Here is a 16,730-nt window from a genome sequence, read left to right on the forward strand (position 1 = left end):
AATATACAGAACTGGCACCAATGATTAAACCTGAAACATTCCATTAGTGAGATACATAGCAAAAGCGACATAATTGGCTATTACCCATACAAAATTTGCAACCATAATCATACCTGAAACGTTCCATTAGTCATATGCATAACAACAGCACGAGATGTTCTAAACCATTTCTGCAAACTTGGAATTCTACTGAGCTCATCTCCCTCTCTTGGAGCCATAAGGGCTCCTGCTTTGAGGAGATGTTCATTCATATAGTTCCGGAAATAGGAAAGAAGTTTAACTTTCTTGTCCAAACTCGCTGGAAAAGTTGTAAGACTATGATAATTCTCTGTGCCATCTCGTTCGATGTAATGTATGTCTCTGGAAAAAAGAGAAAGAGTTATATTCATTATACAAGTGACTGAGATACCTCGTCATACTACTACTGCTGCCAATAACTGACTCACGCATGCTTTAAGCTCTAGAACTAGCTGAGAAGTAGTTCTTTTACCCCAGAGAAGATATACTAAAAAAAATTGTCAACCCCTGTTCCTGCCCCCGGTACTGCTTCCTGGACATCTTCATATCTCATGTTCATCAACTAGAAGTCAATTTATGGTGAGTAATATTAATTTTAGTTATTTTAAGTTAATTCTTTGATCATATAAGTTTTATTCCTTGTTTTGCTATTAAATGAATGGTTTATATAATAACCTGCTATGTACCATTCCTTTTCCCTGTCTGTTACCCCCCCCCCTGGTATTTAGTGAGACAACTGGTACATGCAGGTATTTACCAGCAGTGCTCATACATTCATAACAGTGAGGCTACTACCAATATAGATCACATGATCTATAACAGCTTAAGGCCAACACAGCTTAGGCCACATTCATCGTGATTAACAACCAAGCAGCTTAAGGCCAACGCAGCTTAGGCCACATTCATCGTGATTAACAACCAAGCAGCTTAAGGCCAACGCAGCTTAGGCCACATTCATCGTGATTAACAACCAAGCAGCTTAAGGCCAACGCAGCTACGCACACTCTTCCAATCAACTCTAGTCAAAATCCCAATCTTTACCCCTTTCGTGAAGTTCCGATCCCCTTGAAACCCTCCTTTATGACTTATTTCCACCCCAGTCGGGGAGGATGAGCTTTCCGTTTTGTCCGCAAGTGTATAGCCCAAGAAAACTATCTTTGGCCATCAGTTATCCTTTAGCCATATTCTTCCAATATAGCCTTAGAAAGTGGAATCAAATCATATTTTTCGTAAAGCTTGTTACTTGACATACCATTCCTCCGGAAAATATTTAACAAATCTTCATCTGCCTTTCGAAGCACTCACGTTTTATATCCATACTTCGGCACTGCTATAACCTTAGCTTCCAATACTCTGATCTTGGTCCGCAGACTTGTTTTTTTATTCTTCCAAACTTTTTTCAATTGTGAGAAACACCCTGGGCCTTAGCTATTCTATTTTTAACATCTTCACTTCATCTACCGTCTTTCCAAAATCACTGCCCAGGTAAGTGGAGCTAGCCACTTGATCGATCTTCTTGTTACACAACACCACTTGTTCACCCTCATTAATTCCTAATCTAAACGAATTAGTCATCGCAACATAAATTTACAAGCCTATTATTGCCCCTTGAACTCTCAGAACCCCCCAAATCTTTTCATTTTGCTTACGTCTTTATCTAAGACGTTTAATTTAAATCATACATATACTGACTGCGATTACACAAAAAGATTACGATAATTATTACGAACCGATTAATTTCATGAAAAAATATCGGGAATAAACAACAAAGAGGATATATTCCAGGATTTGATTATCTGACGAAGACACATTCGGTTCAAGATTTTTTTTTTTTTTTTTGTGAGATTGTGAGAGAGAGAGAGTGTGAGTGAGTGAGAGAGAGAGAGTGAGAGAGAGAGAGAGAGAGAGAGAGAGAGAGAGAGAGAGAGAGAGAGAGAGGGAGAGAGAGAGAGAGAGAGGGAGGGAGGGAGGGAGGGAGAGAGAGAGAGAGAGAGAGAGAGAGAGAGAAAGAAAGAAAGAAAGAAAGAAAGAAAGAGAGAGAGAGAGAGAGAGAGAGAGTCAAATTAGCAAGATGTAATGCAAGTGTCTGGAAAAAGAAAATGAGCAATAATCACTATAAAAAAGAACCAGATACCTCGTTATACGATTTGCAGTTACGATTACATCACACGATTACGAATCTTGATATAAAATTGATTAAAGAGATTAAACAAACATCGGGGATGAATGCACGAATGCGACATTGCACGATATGATCATCTAATGGAAGAAGAATTGGATTCAAGATGTTTTTCCTTTTTTTTTGGGGGGGGGGGGGTCAAGATAGCTCTGTGCTATCTCGTTCAACGCAATTTATGCCTCTAGAAAAAAGAAAATGAGTTATATTCATTATAAAGTGATTCGCATTACACTGACATCACATTACAATTATACAATTACGATAATTGATACAAAATCGATTAATTTCACAAAATAAGCCTCGGGAGAAAGCGCACAAAGAGGATACATTGCAGCATTTGATTGTCGATTGAAAAAAAATTGGTTCAAGATGTTTTTCTTTTTGTTTTTTTTTGTGGGGGGGGGGGAGCTTCAAGAAATGAAATAGTTGATTCTAATAGTACTTTTATGCTGAATTCCAAAATGTCACAAAATTTTCCCATCATCTACAGTTCTCTCATATCTTTTTTTAACCTTTTGATTTGTCAAAATTTGAACGTTACTGTTTTTTTAATATATTTCAAAAGTTTGAAATAATTTTGAAAATAGAAAAGAAGTTCAAGTTTTTTTTTGTTAATCTCATAAATTTTATTTTCATCTTCTTTCTTGTATTTTTATCTTTACAGGGTTACTTTTCATCCTTCTTCCGTAGTAGTTATTCCACTCTTTCCCAAAACTTCTAACAAAATTTTCTCAGACATTTGAGAAATTCTTTTTTTGCTTTTTATTTATTTCAGACCAGCTGATGGACATAGCATAAATATAACAGAATTGAATATTCCTATACTCTCTATTAAAGATTATTGGGTCACGCCAGTCGCACACCTTTTATCATAACTCCACCTTCGCGCGTGCGTACTGGCAAATTTTATTGCATTGCGATGGAAATATAAAAGGCCTGTTGAAGTTAATGCTGTACCGCTTTGGGAAACTTCCCAAACCACGCACTGTGATGTCCCATTTCTGAACCAAATTTTCCATACTGTACTAAAACTAATGAAAGCTCACTGCAGCACCAAGGCGGTGCCCGAAATTTCTTTGTTTGTTTATTTGTATTTTTTCCAATTCAGAGAATTTGCCTCAAGTTAGCGCGCCTGTTGCAAAGTCTGTGCCTCAGAAAAAGAGTGAATCGCCTGAAGCATTGCTGCTAGACCTCCATACTCAGCTGAAGGATCTTATACAGTCTAAAAATAGCAAGAATGCCAAGGCTAATATGGGTAAGTGTTCTTTCTCTCTCTTCCTCTCTTTATCTTTTTCTATCTCTCCTTCTCTTTTTATCCCCCTTCTCTCTTTCTCTTTTTCTACATCTCCTCCCCCTCTCTCTCATCTTTTCTCTTTTTCTATCGCTCCACCTCCCCTCTGTCTTTTAAGTCCTTTCGCTCCCTTTATTTTCCTTTATTTTTTCTCTCTCTTCTGCCTATCTTTTTTTGTCTTCTATCAGGCCGCATTTGTAGTATGGAGATCCCTGAGTTAAAACAATCGATCCTTGTGATAAGAAGACACATGAGTAAAAGAAGAAAGTTTCATTATATACATCTTCTTAACTAGATTTTCATGCTGAATCAACTGATGAAGCCCATTTGATAAGACTTGTTTTTGAAATTTCTAGAAGGTTGTGAAGAAATAAAAGCAGAGACATCTGTTCACGACTTAATTTGAACCACAGATAAGTTTTTAAAAGTTTTATCGGCCAAATACAATTAGAAAAGGACTCATCAAGGAGTCACTCAACCTAATTATTACCACAAACCCAAGACTAAGATAGGAACAATAAAAATAATCCCCTATGCTTTGCTTCTATTTGCTGGAAGTAAAATTCGGGTATCCAATAAATTGAAGAAAAACAAAGGACTTACTTTCCATTGGATAGAAGCAAAAGTCGAGTGAGATCATTGAATATCACACCAATACTGTCATCACAGAGTTGATAGCCAAAGCCGTATTTATCCGAGTAGTCAACCCATTTGCTAATCCATACCATGGGTACACTTTCTGGGTCTTCAGCGTCATCTAAATAAATAACGTCGTAACAAAAGAGAGATAGGATTTAACAAAAATCCCACAGAGCCATTGCTGGCGCATAGGACGTCGAATCGACGTTTCAGTTGCTGGGTCTTTTTACAGGGACAAGTAGCGAACTTGTCACACAACTATGCTGCGGCGGGGACCGAACCCCAGGCCCCGTATAAGTTAGGATTAGGTTTACGATAATGCAATTCCTGAGCCAGCTTTCAATTATGGTTTTTTTTCTCACTTGACATTTTTTTTTCAAAAAGCGTTTTAAATTGTTGGTTGTTGGATCAATAGAGCAAATAGGGTATCGAACTGACGTTTCAATTGCTGGATCTTTTTTATAAAGACAGATAGCAGGCCTGTCGCTCAGCCTTGCGGCTTTGGGAATCGAACCCCAATCTCCGTATTACATGCACAAAATTATAAGCACAGGTCGAAGGTATAAGTCATAAGAAGATATAAGAAGATATAGATAAAAGGAAATACATAGAAGACCAAAGAAGACAAAAAAAGATATAGGAAGAAGAGAAAGAAAAAAAATAAAGGGAAATAAAGGGAGAGAAAGGACTTGAAAGACAGAGGGGGGTGGAGCAATAGAAAAAGAGAAAAGATGAGAGAAAGGGGGAGGAGATGTAGAACAAGCGAAAGAGAGAAGGGGGATAAAAAGACAGGGAGAGAAGGAGAGATAGAAAAAAATAAAGAGAGAGGAAGAGAGAAAAAGAACACTTACCCATATTAGCCTTGGCATTCTTGCTATTTTTAGACTGTATAAGATCCTTCAGCTGAGCATGGAGGTCTAGAAGCAATGCTTCAGGCGATTCACTCTTTTTCTGAGGCACAGACTTTGCAACAGGCGCGCTAACTTGAGGCAAATTCTCTGAATTGGAAAAAATACAAATAAATAAACAAACAAATTTCGGGCACCGCCTTGGTGCTGCAGTGAGCGTTCGTTAGTTTTAGTAGTAGTAATTTCGAATTCCACCCACTTCTTAGAAATCACGAAAATTGTAGACCAAAACCTGAAATCGGACTTCAAATATAGGACATTAAAAAATTTTTACTAAACGTTTATGCCTAAGCACGCCCCAGAACAGTGGTATTCATAGATCCTAGCCTTGGGGTTGGTTCAAATTCGAAAAGTACATTTTAGAAAGGTTTCCACTTTTTCGAAAAAAAGGGAAATCTTCTCAGGCTCTCAAGTTTTGGTAGGTAATTTTAAACATAATAAATTTTATAATTTTGGAATTGACGCTGCCTCAGTAACAAGCGAAGTGGGATGTATGTATCATTTTTTTTCACTAAGGCACTTCGTATGGAAGGATTCTTCGTAAAAAATTTGGAAGAGGCTCTTTTGATTTGACATTGAAAGTTCTAAAGCCATTTTTAAAAGTCAAAAATTATTAGAGGGGAACCAGCTCCCCTCCCGCGCCCCTTTTTCTCCAAAGCAATTTTATCGAAATTTTGAAATGGCCATTTTGGTCAACATAGTTGAAAGGTCCAATAACAATGTCTCTGAGGATGGCAACCCCTCCAACACAGCCCTTGAGGCAAGGGCTATAAGCTATTTAATTCTCCCATTGTTTACATTTTTCCGATTTTTTTTTTATCAATATTGACGTTTTGACTTTAAATAGACCTTGAAGAGTGTTCGATTTATGGTCTATTAAATTCCAAGAATTATATTTGAATGGAGTTCGAGTTACAGTCTCCTAAATTTCAAGGACTACGCATAGTAAGTAAGTAAGTATGACGGCACTAGAACCTTAAGGTCCAAACCGGTGGTGCTGACCTCCGTTTCGTGGCCCTTCAGCCAGGCAGTGCAATGGGGGGCTGGGGGCCAGCCATCCTGTGCTTTCGCACATACTTCTTGCTTACCTTCCTCAGATTTCTCCATGTACCCATTTAGAGATGGGTCGGCTCTGGCTGAGCTTACAGAGTCACACCACTGACCCGCGTCCCAAACCAAATAACTGGCCACGCCAGGGAACGAACCCGTGCCCCTTAAACAAAGAATTCTCAACCAAGCGCACGTCCACTTAGCCAGGACGACTGGACTACGTATAGAATTGTATTCAAAGGTATATTTGAATATACTTTAAATGTAGTTCGACTTAAAGTCTACCAAATTCGAGAATCAGAATAGAAATATATCTGAATAGGCTTTGTATAGTTTTCGACTTGGAGAGTCTGCTAAACCTCGAATATTACATAATGAACTACATTTGAATAGAAATAGACTTCGAATTGAGTTCGATTTACAGTCTACTAAAATTTTATAAACTATATTTAAATAGGTTTCGAATAGGAGTTCGACTTATATTCTACCAAATTCAAAAATTATATTAAGAATTATGTTTGAGTTGGCTTTGAATAGAGTCAACTTACACTCTACTAAAGTTTGATAGTTGCACAATGAACGACAATTGAATAGACTTCAAATCGAGTTTGATTTACAGTCTATTCAAATTTTATAAATTATGCTTAAATAGTTTTGAATAGAGTTCAACTTTATACGTACATATACGTACAATATAAACAATACGTACTGTTTTTAAACAGAAAAGTTATGCATAAAATTATGTTTGAATTGACTTCGAAAAGAGCTAGACTTAAAGTCTACTAGAATTCAACAAGTACATACCATTGTAAATTGCACTCGTACAAGAATTAAAAAAATCATAATTTCTATAAAAACGATATCGCTATCAAATTTTTAACTGCTCCAAAGTAGATTTGTGCGCCATCTACTGGCAACCCCAAAAAAACTACCAAAAACTGACAATAAAACACCCCACAAGATAGAGCCGGTAAAACTGTATCCCTGAGAAAACATTTAATTTACCTCACTAGTTTGTTCAGTGACAAAAAAGAGTCTGATTAAATATCTAAGAGCTCACCTTTTTGGTTTATCTCTCCCAATGGTCTTCGAACTGCTACGATGCTAGAATTTAGTTTTGCGTCAAAACGCGGCGCCATTGTCAAGCAGGACAAAGGAAGTCGCGATGGAACATACCCTAGAGAAGAAAAAAAGAAAACTTAGCTTAGTGTCAAACACGGCGTCATTGCCAAGCAGGACAAAGGAAGCCGCGATGGAACGTACCCTAGAGAAGGAGAATAAAATCAGTTCCGTGTCAAAACGCCGCGTCATTGTCAAGCAGGACAAAGGAAGCGGTGACAGAACATACCCTAGAGAAGGAAAAATCAAATTTAGTTTAGTGGCAAACACGGCGCCATTGCCAAGCGGGACAAAGGAAGCCGCGATGGAACATACCCTAGAGAAGGAAAATAAAATAGTTCCGTGTCAAAACACGGCGTCATTGTCAAGCAGGAAAAAGGAAGCCGTGACGGAACATACCCTAGGGTAGGAAAAAGAAAATTTAGTTTAGTGTCAAACACGGGGCCATTGTTAAACAGGACAAAGGAAGTCGTGACGGAATATACCCTAGGGAAGGAAAAAGAAAATTCAGTTTAGTGTCAAACACTGCGCCATTGCCAAACAGGAAAAAGGGAGTCGTGATGGAACATATCCTAGAGAATGAAAATAAAATCAGTTCCGTGTCAAAACATGGCGACATTGTCAAGCAGGAAAAAGGAAACCGTGACGGAACATACCCAAGGGAAGGAAAAAGAAAATTTAGTTTCGTGTCAAAACGCGGCGTCATTGTTAAACAGGACAAAGGAAGTCGTGACGGAACATACCCTAGGGAAGGAAAAAGAAAATTCAGTTTAGTGTCAAACACGGCGCCATTGCCAAGCAGGACAAGGGGAGTCGCGATGGAACATACCCTAGAGAAGGAAAATAAAATCAGTTCCGTGTCAAAACGCGTGTCAAAAATCAGTTCCGTGTCAAAACGCGTGTCAAATACCCTAGGGAAGGAAAAAGAAAATTTAGTTTAGTGTCAGATGGAACATACCCTAGCAAAGGAAAAAGAAAATTCAGTTTCGATGTCAAAACGTGGCGCGATTGTCAAACAGGACAAGGGAAGTCGTGAAGGAACATACCCTAGCGAAGGAAAAAGAAGATTTAGTTTCGTGTCAAAACGCAGCACCATTGTCAAACAGGAAAAGGAACCCGTGATGAAACATACCCTACCGAAGGAAAAAGAAAATTTAGTTTCGTGTCAAAACGCAGCGCCATTGTCAAACAGGAAAAAGGAACTCGCAATAGAACACACCCTAGCGAAGGAAAAAAGAAAATACAGTTTCGTGTCAAAACATGGTGCCATTGCCAAGCAACGGGAAGCAAGACGTGATAGAACCCTGAAAATGGGAAACGTCAATCCGTATACATACCTACGGAATCCTTTATTTATCTCTTCATATTTCTCACTTCATATTTCTATGTTAAAGTAGTTTCAAACCAAATATTTTTATTATGCTTTCCCTTTCAGACTGGCTACATTACGGATTATTACGGAGCTTACGGTCGAACTTGCCATTCCAAACAATATCAAGTTTAAACTTAGGATAACCCCTATGGTGGTGCGGTTCAGCATATTCATACTTAGTATGGAGGGGTACGGTGAATTCCAATCAAAGTCTATCTATTTATATTTGTCATTATGCTTTTATCTGTATACTAAGGTAGTAAATTAATATTAATATATTATGGTTCATTTATTAGAGAATGACATGTTATAAAACGTATTTCCTGAAGAAATAAACAGAAAATCCATTTGCAAGGACGTGATTAGTGTGATGGGGTTTGCTGTAACCCGGATACATAAGCATGTGCACAGTTCCCACGAGCAAGTCAGTAACTGAATAGAGCTGTGCATTAGCTCAGTTGAGTCTGCTGAAAAAATTACATGAATGGGTAGCACTATCACTGCTGCTAGACGTAAGATGCATTTGCATGAAAATGCATGCCAGTGAATTATGTGATGGGTACCCAGGTATAATGAAGTATGCACAATCCTCCTGTTGCTGTTAACGGCCAGTAAGTAACTGAATAGAATTGTGCATTAGCTCAGTGAAGTGTGCTGAGAAATTACATGAATGAATAGCACCATCACTATCATTTGATGTATGAAGCATTTAAACAAAAATAAATGACCGTAAATGGCGTGCCATAACCGAGTAGTGAGCGTGCCATAACTGAGTAACTGAGTATTTGCGCGTTGGCTCAATGAGGTCTGCCAAGCCACTAAGTTGATGTATAGCACCATCATTGCTGCCAGACATAAGACATAAATACAATCCTCATATGGGGTTACAGAGAAACTCCACATCACGCTGGAGTTTCAAGCACAGTTTATATAATTATCCAGTATGATCATTCCCTATCTCACCCATTATAAAAACCCAGACCGGGGTGCGAATGCTCCGGAGAACGTTTTTGCAGATAGAAACATAAGCGACATCAGATCTTTTCACGGGTTGACAAGTCAGACGCGAAACAATCGGAAACAAGTGGAAATCCGCTATTACGAATAATGCACTTTGTAACCATTTCTCATTGATAGACGCAAACACACTGATCCATAAGTGAAGAAAGAAGTGGGAGGAGCTTTTTGTTCGCACCTTGAGAACGAAGAACAGAAATGATCTGCGATAAGCTTACTGGATAATTATATAAACTGTGGTTTCAAGTGAGTAAATAGCATATTACTTAGATCCTTTGAATAATTAAACTGATTTATTGAAGAAGAAGATTTAATAGATGATAAACACAATGAGCCTTGTTTATTTTATTTTGTGACATTTCAAATACTGTTACTCCCCATTTGAGTTTTATCCCAGTCACAGCTTTAAGTGAAAATAATAAAATCAATGAAAGAAAATACGACGGTAACTAGTTATAGACTAGACTAACACACTAGTTATAGTTAGCTAAACCAGAAAGTAGAAGTTATCTCGAATTAAAATTTCAAAAAAATGAGCTAAAACCCTCTAAATATAAAAATAATATTTCTTAATTTTGCATTTTTTATTCAAATCATGAGTGTACCTTTACGTTCAAACTAGTAAAGAGTTAACCACAGCCCATTGAAACCAGAAGTTTAAAAAGGCAGCTTGAGAAATTAAACCCAAGAATTCGTATTATACGTAGGTATAAACATTTTCAACTAATCAGTCAATGTACTTATTGAAATTGTTCCAATATTAACGATAAGGGTGAACTCTCTCTACGCGAAACTTAGCATTAAAAAGAGGCCATGATGCGCAATAGTGAAATCTGGGGTTCAGAAACAGAAGACTGATACAGATACTAGAAAAGTCGCGGCACTCTAGACCCTTCAACCAGGAATTGCAATTGGGGGTTAGGGGCCAGCCATCCTGTGCTTTCACACACTATTGCTCTTTATCTTCCTCGGATTTTCCCCGGGTAACCTTTTTGGAGCTGGGTCGAATCTGGCTAAGCTTACAGAGTCACACCACTGGCCATCGTTCCAAACCAAAAAAAATCGTTGTCACAAGGATTTGAACCCATATCCTTAAGTACATAGGAATACAAGTCTAGCCCACTACCACTGACATATACTGAGCCTGAAAATCAGAAATATAAAAAGGAACTGAGTATCGAATTCAAGGAAGACCCTGAAATTGAGTTCCACTTGAGTCAATCTAGCATGTTTTCCCGCTTCGGTTTTGGAAACCTTGGAGTCGGTATGAAAGATTTCGATCCGTCTAATTCTATCAAAAACAAAATTGATATTGGTCTTTAGATCCTTGTGGCTAAATTTACGCACAATTTGTGAATATGAGAGTGCAGATAAACTCTCAAAACCAGATGATACCCTGAGCCTATTTATTGATAAAGACAAATCGTTTAGTCGAAAACAGTTTAGTCGAATTTCGCTCAACACTGACCCTAACTTATTTCGCCCGAACATCAGACTGATGAGTGTACAGTGTTGGCAACATTTTATGTAGCTATTCGCCAAGTTTTTTTTTTTTTTTTTTTTTTTTTATATGAATACAAATTTGACCATTTGAGCTAATGAATCGTCGTTATATATATGACCATATATGTAGCTATATGTATATATGTACGTATATATATATATATATATATATATATATATATATATATATATATATATAAAAAATCATTCGCTAAGATTCGGTTTTAATCAATGAATTCGGAAGCATCTATGAAATTCAGATCCTGTGAGGATGTTCCTTTATACATAAGAAAAACGCAAGGGCATGGACTTGGAGCAAATGAGCAAGAGAAATTTTTTACCAAGGGTCATGAAATCATCAGTCAGAATTTGGTGGACTGTTGGACGCCTCGTTGGATCACCCTGAAGCATTCTCATTATGAGATCCTTGGCAAGAGGTCCAATTCTCGAAGGAACGTGGTATTCATTCTTCTTGATCTTGGCATAGGTCTCTTTCAGTGTTTGAGTTTCAAATGGCGGACGCCCAACCAGCAAAGTATACCTAAGAAACAAAATAGTGATAATAATCAACTAAATTCACAATAGTAAGTAGGCCTACTTATTATTACACAACTGAATCTTGAAAATGATTGGGTTACTATATATATCTGCACTATCTAGTTCAGAGATTTAAGCGTCCAAGGAGGAACATATTCAACTAATGTTTACTTCCCCATATGTAATCTGCCATACACAACAACAAAAGTTTACCATTCATAAGCACATTTATCATAAGTATTTTCCTAGACCGCACTTCCTTTCCATGACGTTCAAATAACAGTTCAAATAGGGATAGATCTTTTTATTAGACAACAGTTAAAAATCTCAGGATATTTTGGTAACATGCTGAAGACGGTCACTGCATATGTGACCGAAATATCCAGAGATTCTGTAACTGCTTTCACTGTCTATAGAAATGATTTATCCCTATTGAACTTTTGTTTTATGAAACTTTAAATCTTTTACTGTATTCGGACAGTATTTAATTCCAGGTAATAGTAACTGTCCAAATCACTACTGAAATTATCATGTTTTGTATGATCCAAATCATTTAAAGCATTGTTTTATAAGTCAAGTATTTTCGACACATGGGCGTAGGCAGCATTAGGCAGCATATTGTCTAGGGGGGGGGGGCAGTCGATAGTGTGATGGAGTTTTATCAACTGCTTTTTACAAACCATCTGCTTTTTCAGCCATATCTAATGTAAATTTGAAGGTCTAGGGGGGGCGGGGGTTCAGCTACCCCCCCCCCCTCCCTACGCCCATGTTTCGACATAATACCTTAAATTTAGAATTATTTGAGATCACGCTGCCTCTCCATGACGTACAAATAACAGTTCAAATGGAGATAAATCATTTTATTTGACAGTGAAAACAAAGACAAAATCTCTGGATATTTCGATCACATACACAGTAATCACTGACAGATAAACGATCACTGTGTATGTGATCGAAATATCCAGAGATTTTGTCATTGTTTTCACTGTCTATTTAAAGGACTTATCCCTATTTGAACTATTATTTGTACATATTTATCATTAGAAATTTTACAAAAATTGTTTGGAATATCATACTGGGTAGTGTTTGTGAAGCTACACATCTTGCTGCACTCAATAATAAGACCCTTTCCAAGTAACGATGAAAGAATAACTTATTTTAGTTTCATTTTTTTTAAGGTTTGATTTTTGTATTATCCTTTGGACTTTTATCTCTATTTTTTCTTATTCAACATTGAAGATGGTTCAGCGTAGGTCTCGACCGAAATATTTGCAAAGTTCTCTTCGATTTTCATTCGTTCTCTCTTCTTTACAGTTTTTGAGCTTTACAATTATAAAAATATTATATTTTGGTATGAATTATGATAATATTACACTAAATATAATAATTTATACATTGGCCATATTGGGAGATATGACCTAATTTTATAAACACGTTAGATTAGAACAGGGTAAAGCCTGTACGCCATCTACATTAAATGTTGTCAAATGACAACATGAAGAAAAAAACTACAAATGAAAATGTTAAGGAAGAAAATGACAATAAAAAAACTCAAATTATACATTTAATTGACCAGACATCCACTGGAAACGAATTCGTCTTTTTTTATTCAAAATTCAAGTCAAAAGAAGTTTACATGTATGAAAAATTAAGCAAGAAAAAGAAGTGTATAAGATGCACTGAATGTTGAGGGAGACTGACCCATGGTTTCACCATAGACCAAGGCCGTATCCAGGGGGGGGGGGTTACCCGGTTTGAACCCACCCCCCGAAATTTTTTACCAACTCGAAAATAAGTCGAAAATTAGTAAAACCTAGGTAAAAATCAGTAAAATTAGTCGAAAACTGAGTCAAAAATAAGTAACCCCCCCCCCAAAAAAAGTCAAAAATTAGTAAAAACCCCCCTGAACAAAAATCCTGGATACGGCCCTGCCATAGACATTCGCTTTGGTTTTGTTCTTGTTATAACGCCAGTGCTGGAAGTTTGTTTATAATGTGAGTTATTCTTATTTAATTTTTTCTTCTTCCTCATATGTTTGGTTGTCGTATTATTTGTATGTGTTTTATTTTTTTAAACATTTTTTTTCCGTTGAGAAAGGCTCCCAGACGTGGGGCCGAAATATTCGGGATATTTTTTAATTAAAGTGTTGTTTTGTTTTTATTTACACTGCTTTGTTGAAATTATAACCCGTTTTTTCTTGCTTAAATTTTCGTAAATGGAAAAGCAGTGTGGTCTAAGAAATTTTTTACATGTATTTTTTTTTACATTGCAAAATATCTTATTTTTTATTTACTTTTGAGTTTCCACAGGAAATTACTTTCAAATTTATTTTTCTTCATGATATCTAATAAATAGACTGTGCTTGGATATACTGTTACAATGTTTTGATTCCAACTAAAACTAGCAGATATCCACATCAGTAAAACACCAACAATGCGAATATTTCGTTCAAAATATCTGCTTAACTTATGGTAAAGTTTGAAAGCTTACCACACATGGGCGTACGAAAATGGGGGGGCACCTGCCCCCCCCCCCTAGAAATTAAAATTTAAACTAGATATGGCTGAGAAGAGGATCGTTGAAAAAGCAGTTGAAAAAGGTAGATGGCTAAAAAGCAGTTGATAATAGGTAGTTGGTTTATAAGGATGGAAATAAAAAGCTGGAATCATAGAATAACAGCAAAACAAGACACCATTACCCATATTTTCTTGGACAGGTTTAGCTCTAATACAAGAAAGTTAATGATCAAGCTTATTGATGATTTATGATTTTTGGTGATTATTTATTAATAAAGATTTCATAGGTATGATAGAACTTGATGGCAATGTAAGGTTTTGTGAGCTGCCTTCAGCTCCCTACCCTTCATCACAGAATCAGCTGCCTCCTCCCCCTAGAGAAGAATCTATGTACACCCATGCTACCACACATTAATTTTTAACAAATAAGTCAAAGAAGAAACAACAATATAAAAAGATCAAACTTAACTGACCCAACATCCACTTGAAAGATAATCAAGAATGCCAAAACTGTGTAAAAACCGTCAGACTTCAAAATATGGTATTTACGGTAAGGTATGTAGGTTCAGACACGTCAATTTTCACTAATTCGTAAGAAAACATAAGAAAAACGTAAAACTACCTCAAAAAATATATTCCCTTCTTCAAAAACTTTACAACAGTATAATTTGGAGTACCACACACAGTCCTCGATTTTCAAAAAAAAAAGTAAACGAATCTAATGCCCAATTTTCAATAAGTTCGACATAAATATTCGCCAGTAACCTGGAGAGGGGCGCGCCCATGGATATACCATTAATTTGCTGGTAAAAAGACTTACGGAATTGGAAATACATTGAGTACTTGTTACAGAGTTTAACCAAGGTCATTAAGACTTCGCAATCTATTCCTGCTGCTGAAGATTCTATTGAATGATAATTTTCTTTGATTTTATTTTCTATTAATTGTTCAGATACTGCTACATTAATATTTGTATACATTGAAACAATGTCAAAGCTACTTATAATTGTATTTTCCGAGATATTTACGTTTTTGAGTTTTTCAACTAAATCTACCGAATTATATATATATATATATATATATATATATATATATATATATATATATATATATATATATATATATATATATATATATATATATATATGATTTTTTAGAGTAAAGCAAAGGTTTAAAGGCTATACATAACCATTTCCCAATATTGGATGTGGGGGGTTTCGTACAAGCTACTATGGGCCTTAAAGGAATGCCTTGCTTATGTAATTTTGGTAGACCATAAAACTTTGGACAAACACTACCGCGGGGGAAAAATGTATTATATAGTTGTGGAGTAATTTTACCATTTTGTTTTAAACTTTCTAATTCATTTATAATTTTGTTAGCAAGCTACATAGGGAAGAAGCCTATATATGCCCATGCTACCATACATTAATTTTTAACAAATAAGTCAAAGAAGAAACAACAATATAAAAAGATCAAATTTAACTGACTCAACATCCACTTGAAAAGAACAATCAAGAATGCCAAAATTGTGTAAAAACCGTCAAATTCAAAATACGGTATGTACGGTAAGGTATGTAGGTTTGGACACGTCAATTTTCACAAATTCGTAAGAAAAAATAAGAAAAATGTAAAACTACCTCAAAAAAATATATTCTCTTCTTCAAAACTCTAGAGCAGTATAATTTGGAGTACCACACACAGTCCTCGATTTAAAAAAAAATATAATTTTTATCAAATCATAAGAAAAAAGGGAAAATTGTAAACATATTAAGAATAAATACAGATTAAAAAATATAGTATTATACATTCTATAGACCAAACAGCCCCTTCAAAAGAATACCTTTCTTATTCAAAACCTTAGAACAGTATAATCTGGAGTACCATACACTGTATCACACACTGTCCTCGATTTTTAAAGAGTTTATGATTTGTACCAATCGTAAGAAAAAAGGAAAAAAATTGTAAAATAACATGTAAAAAAATCTTACATTATACATCCTATGGACCAAACATCCACTTCAAAAGAATGCCCTTTCTTGTTCAAAACCTCAGGGGCAATATAATTTGGAGTGCCACACAGTGTCTTCTTCCTTTCACCACCGACAACATTTGTGGCCAAGCCAAAGTCACCGATTTTGATTTCCATTTCGTCATTCAAAAAAAGGTTACCTAACTTCAAATCTCTATGGATGATCTTATTATCATGTAAATATTTGACTCCGATAAGAATCTGTCGTAAGAAGTAGCGAGTCTCCGGCTCCGTGATTGCTTTTCGTCGCTTGTGGAGTTCCATGAGACTCTGGATTAAATAAATTTTTATTAAATCAATGCTTTTTGAAAAGATAAAATAAAAGAACAATTATGCGTACAAAAGTTACAACATTTTTTGTTTTTATTGAAAAGAAAAGCTGTCACGCTGATAGTGTTTCTCAAGATCATTTCTCTAAAGCCTCGTCTTGATTGACATCATTTACCCTACCAGCAGTATTTTTGTACGGGGATCAGTTTTAAAAAGGCGGCTATGATTGGACAGTCAATATAGCTGGACAGCCTTCAAATATTCTCACGGCTATGATTG

General features: G+C 36.1%; 1 protein-coding gene across 1 annotated transcript in view; it reads right to left on the bottom strand.

Moving 5' to 3' along the window:
• polo (Serine/threonine-protein kinase polo) overlaps positions 1 to 16,730 on the bottom strand; it is a 51,122-nt gene that overhangs the window by 13,138 nt on the left and 21,254 nt on the right. The window contains exons 3-8 of the mRNA XM_089102072.1: positions 16,141 to 16,451; positions 11,438 to 11,637; positions 7,146 to 7,262; positions 4,979 to 5,125; positions 4,092 to 4,245; positions 114 to 360 (exon numbers count right to left, since the gene is read on the bottom strand). Coding sequence (XP_088958198.1) covers positions 114 to 360; positions 4,092 to 4,245; positions 4,979 to 5,125; positions 7,146 to 7,262; positions 11,438 to 11,637; positions 16,141 to 16,451 — 1,176 coding nt within the window. The remainder of the gene's footprint in view (positions 1 to 113; positions 361 to 4,091; positions 4,246 to 4,978; positions 5,126 to 7,145; positions 7,263 to 11,437; positions 11,638 to 16,140; positions 16,452 to 16,730) is intronic.

This window comes from Artemia sp. Qi Xiang Cuo, chromosome 16, assembly GCF_049724085.1.
Source record: "Artemia sp. Qi Xiang Cuo chromosome 16, ASM4972408v1, whole genome shotgun sequence".
Taxonomy (NCBI): domain Eukaryota; kingdom Metazoa; phylum Arthropoda; class Branchiopoda; order Anostraca; family Artemiidae; genus Artemia; species Artemia sp. Qi Xiang Cuo.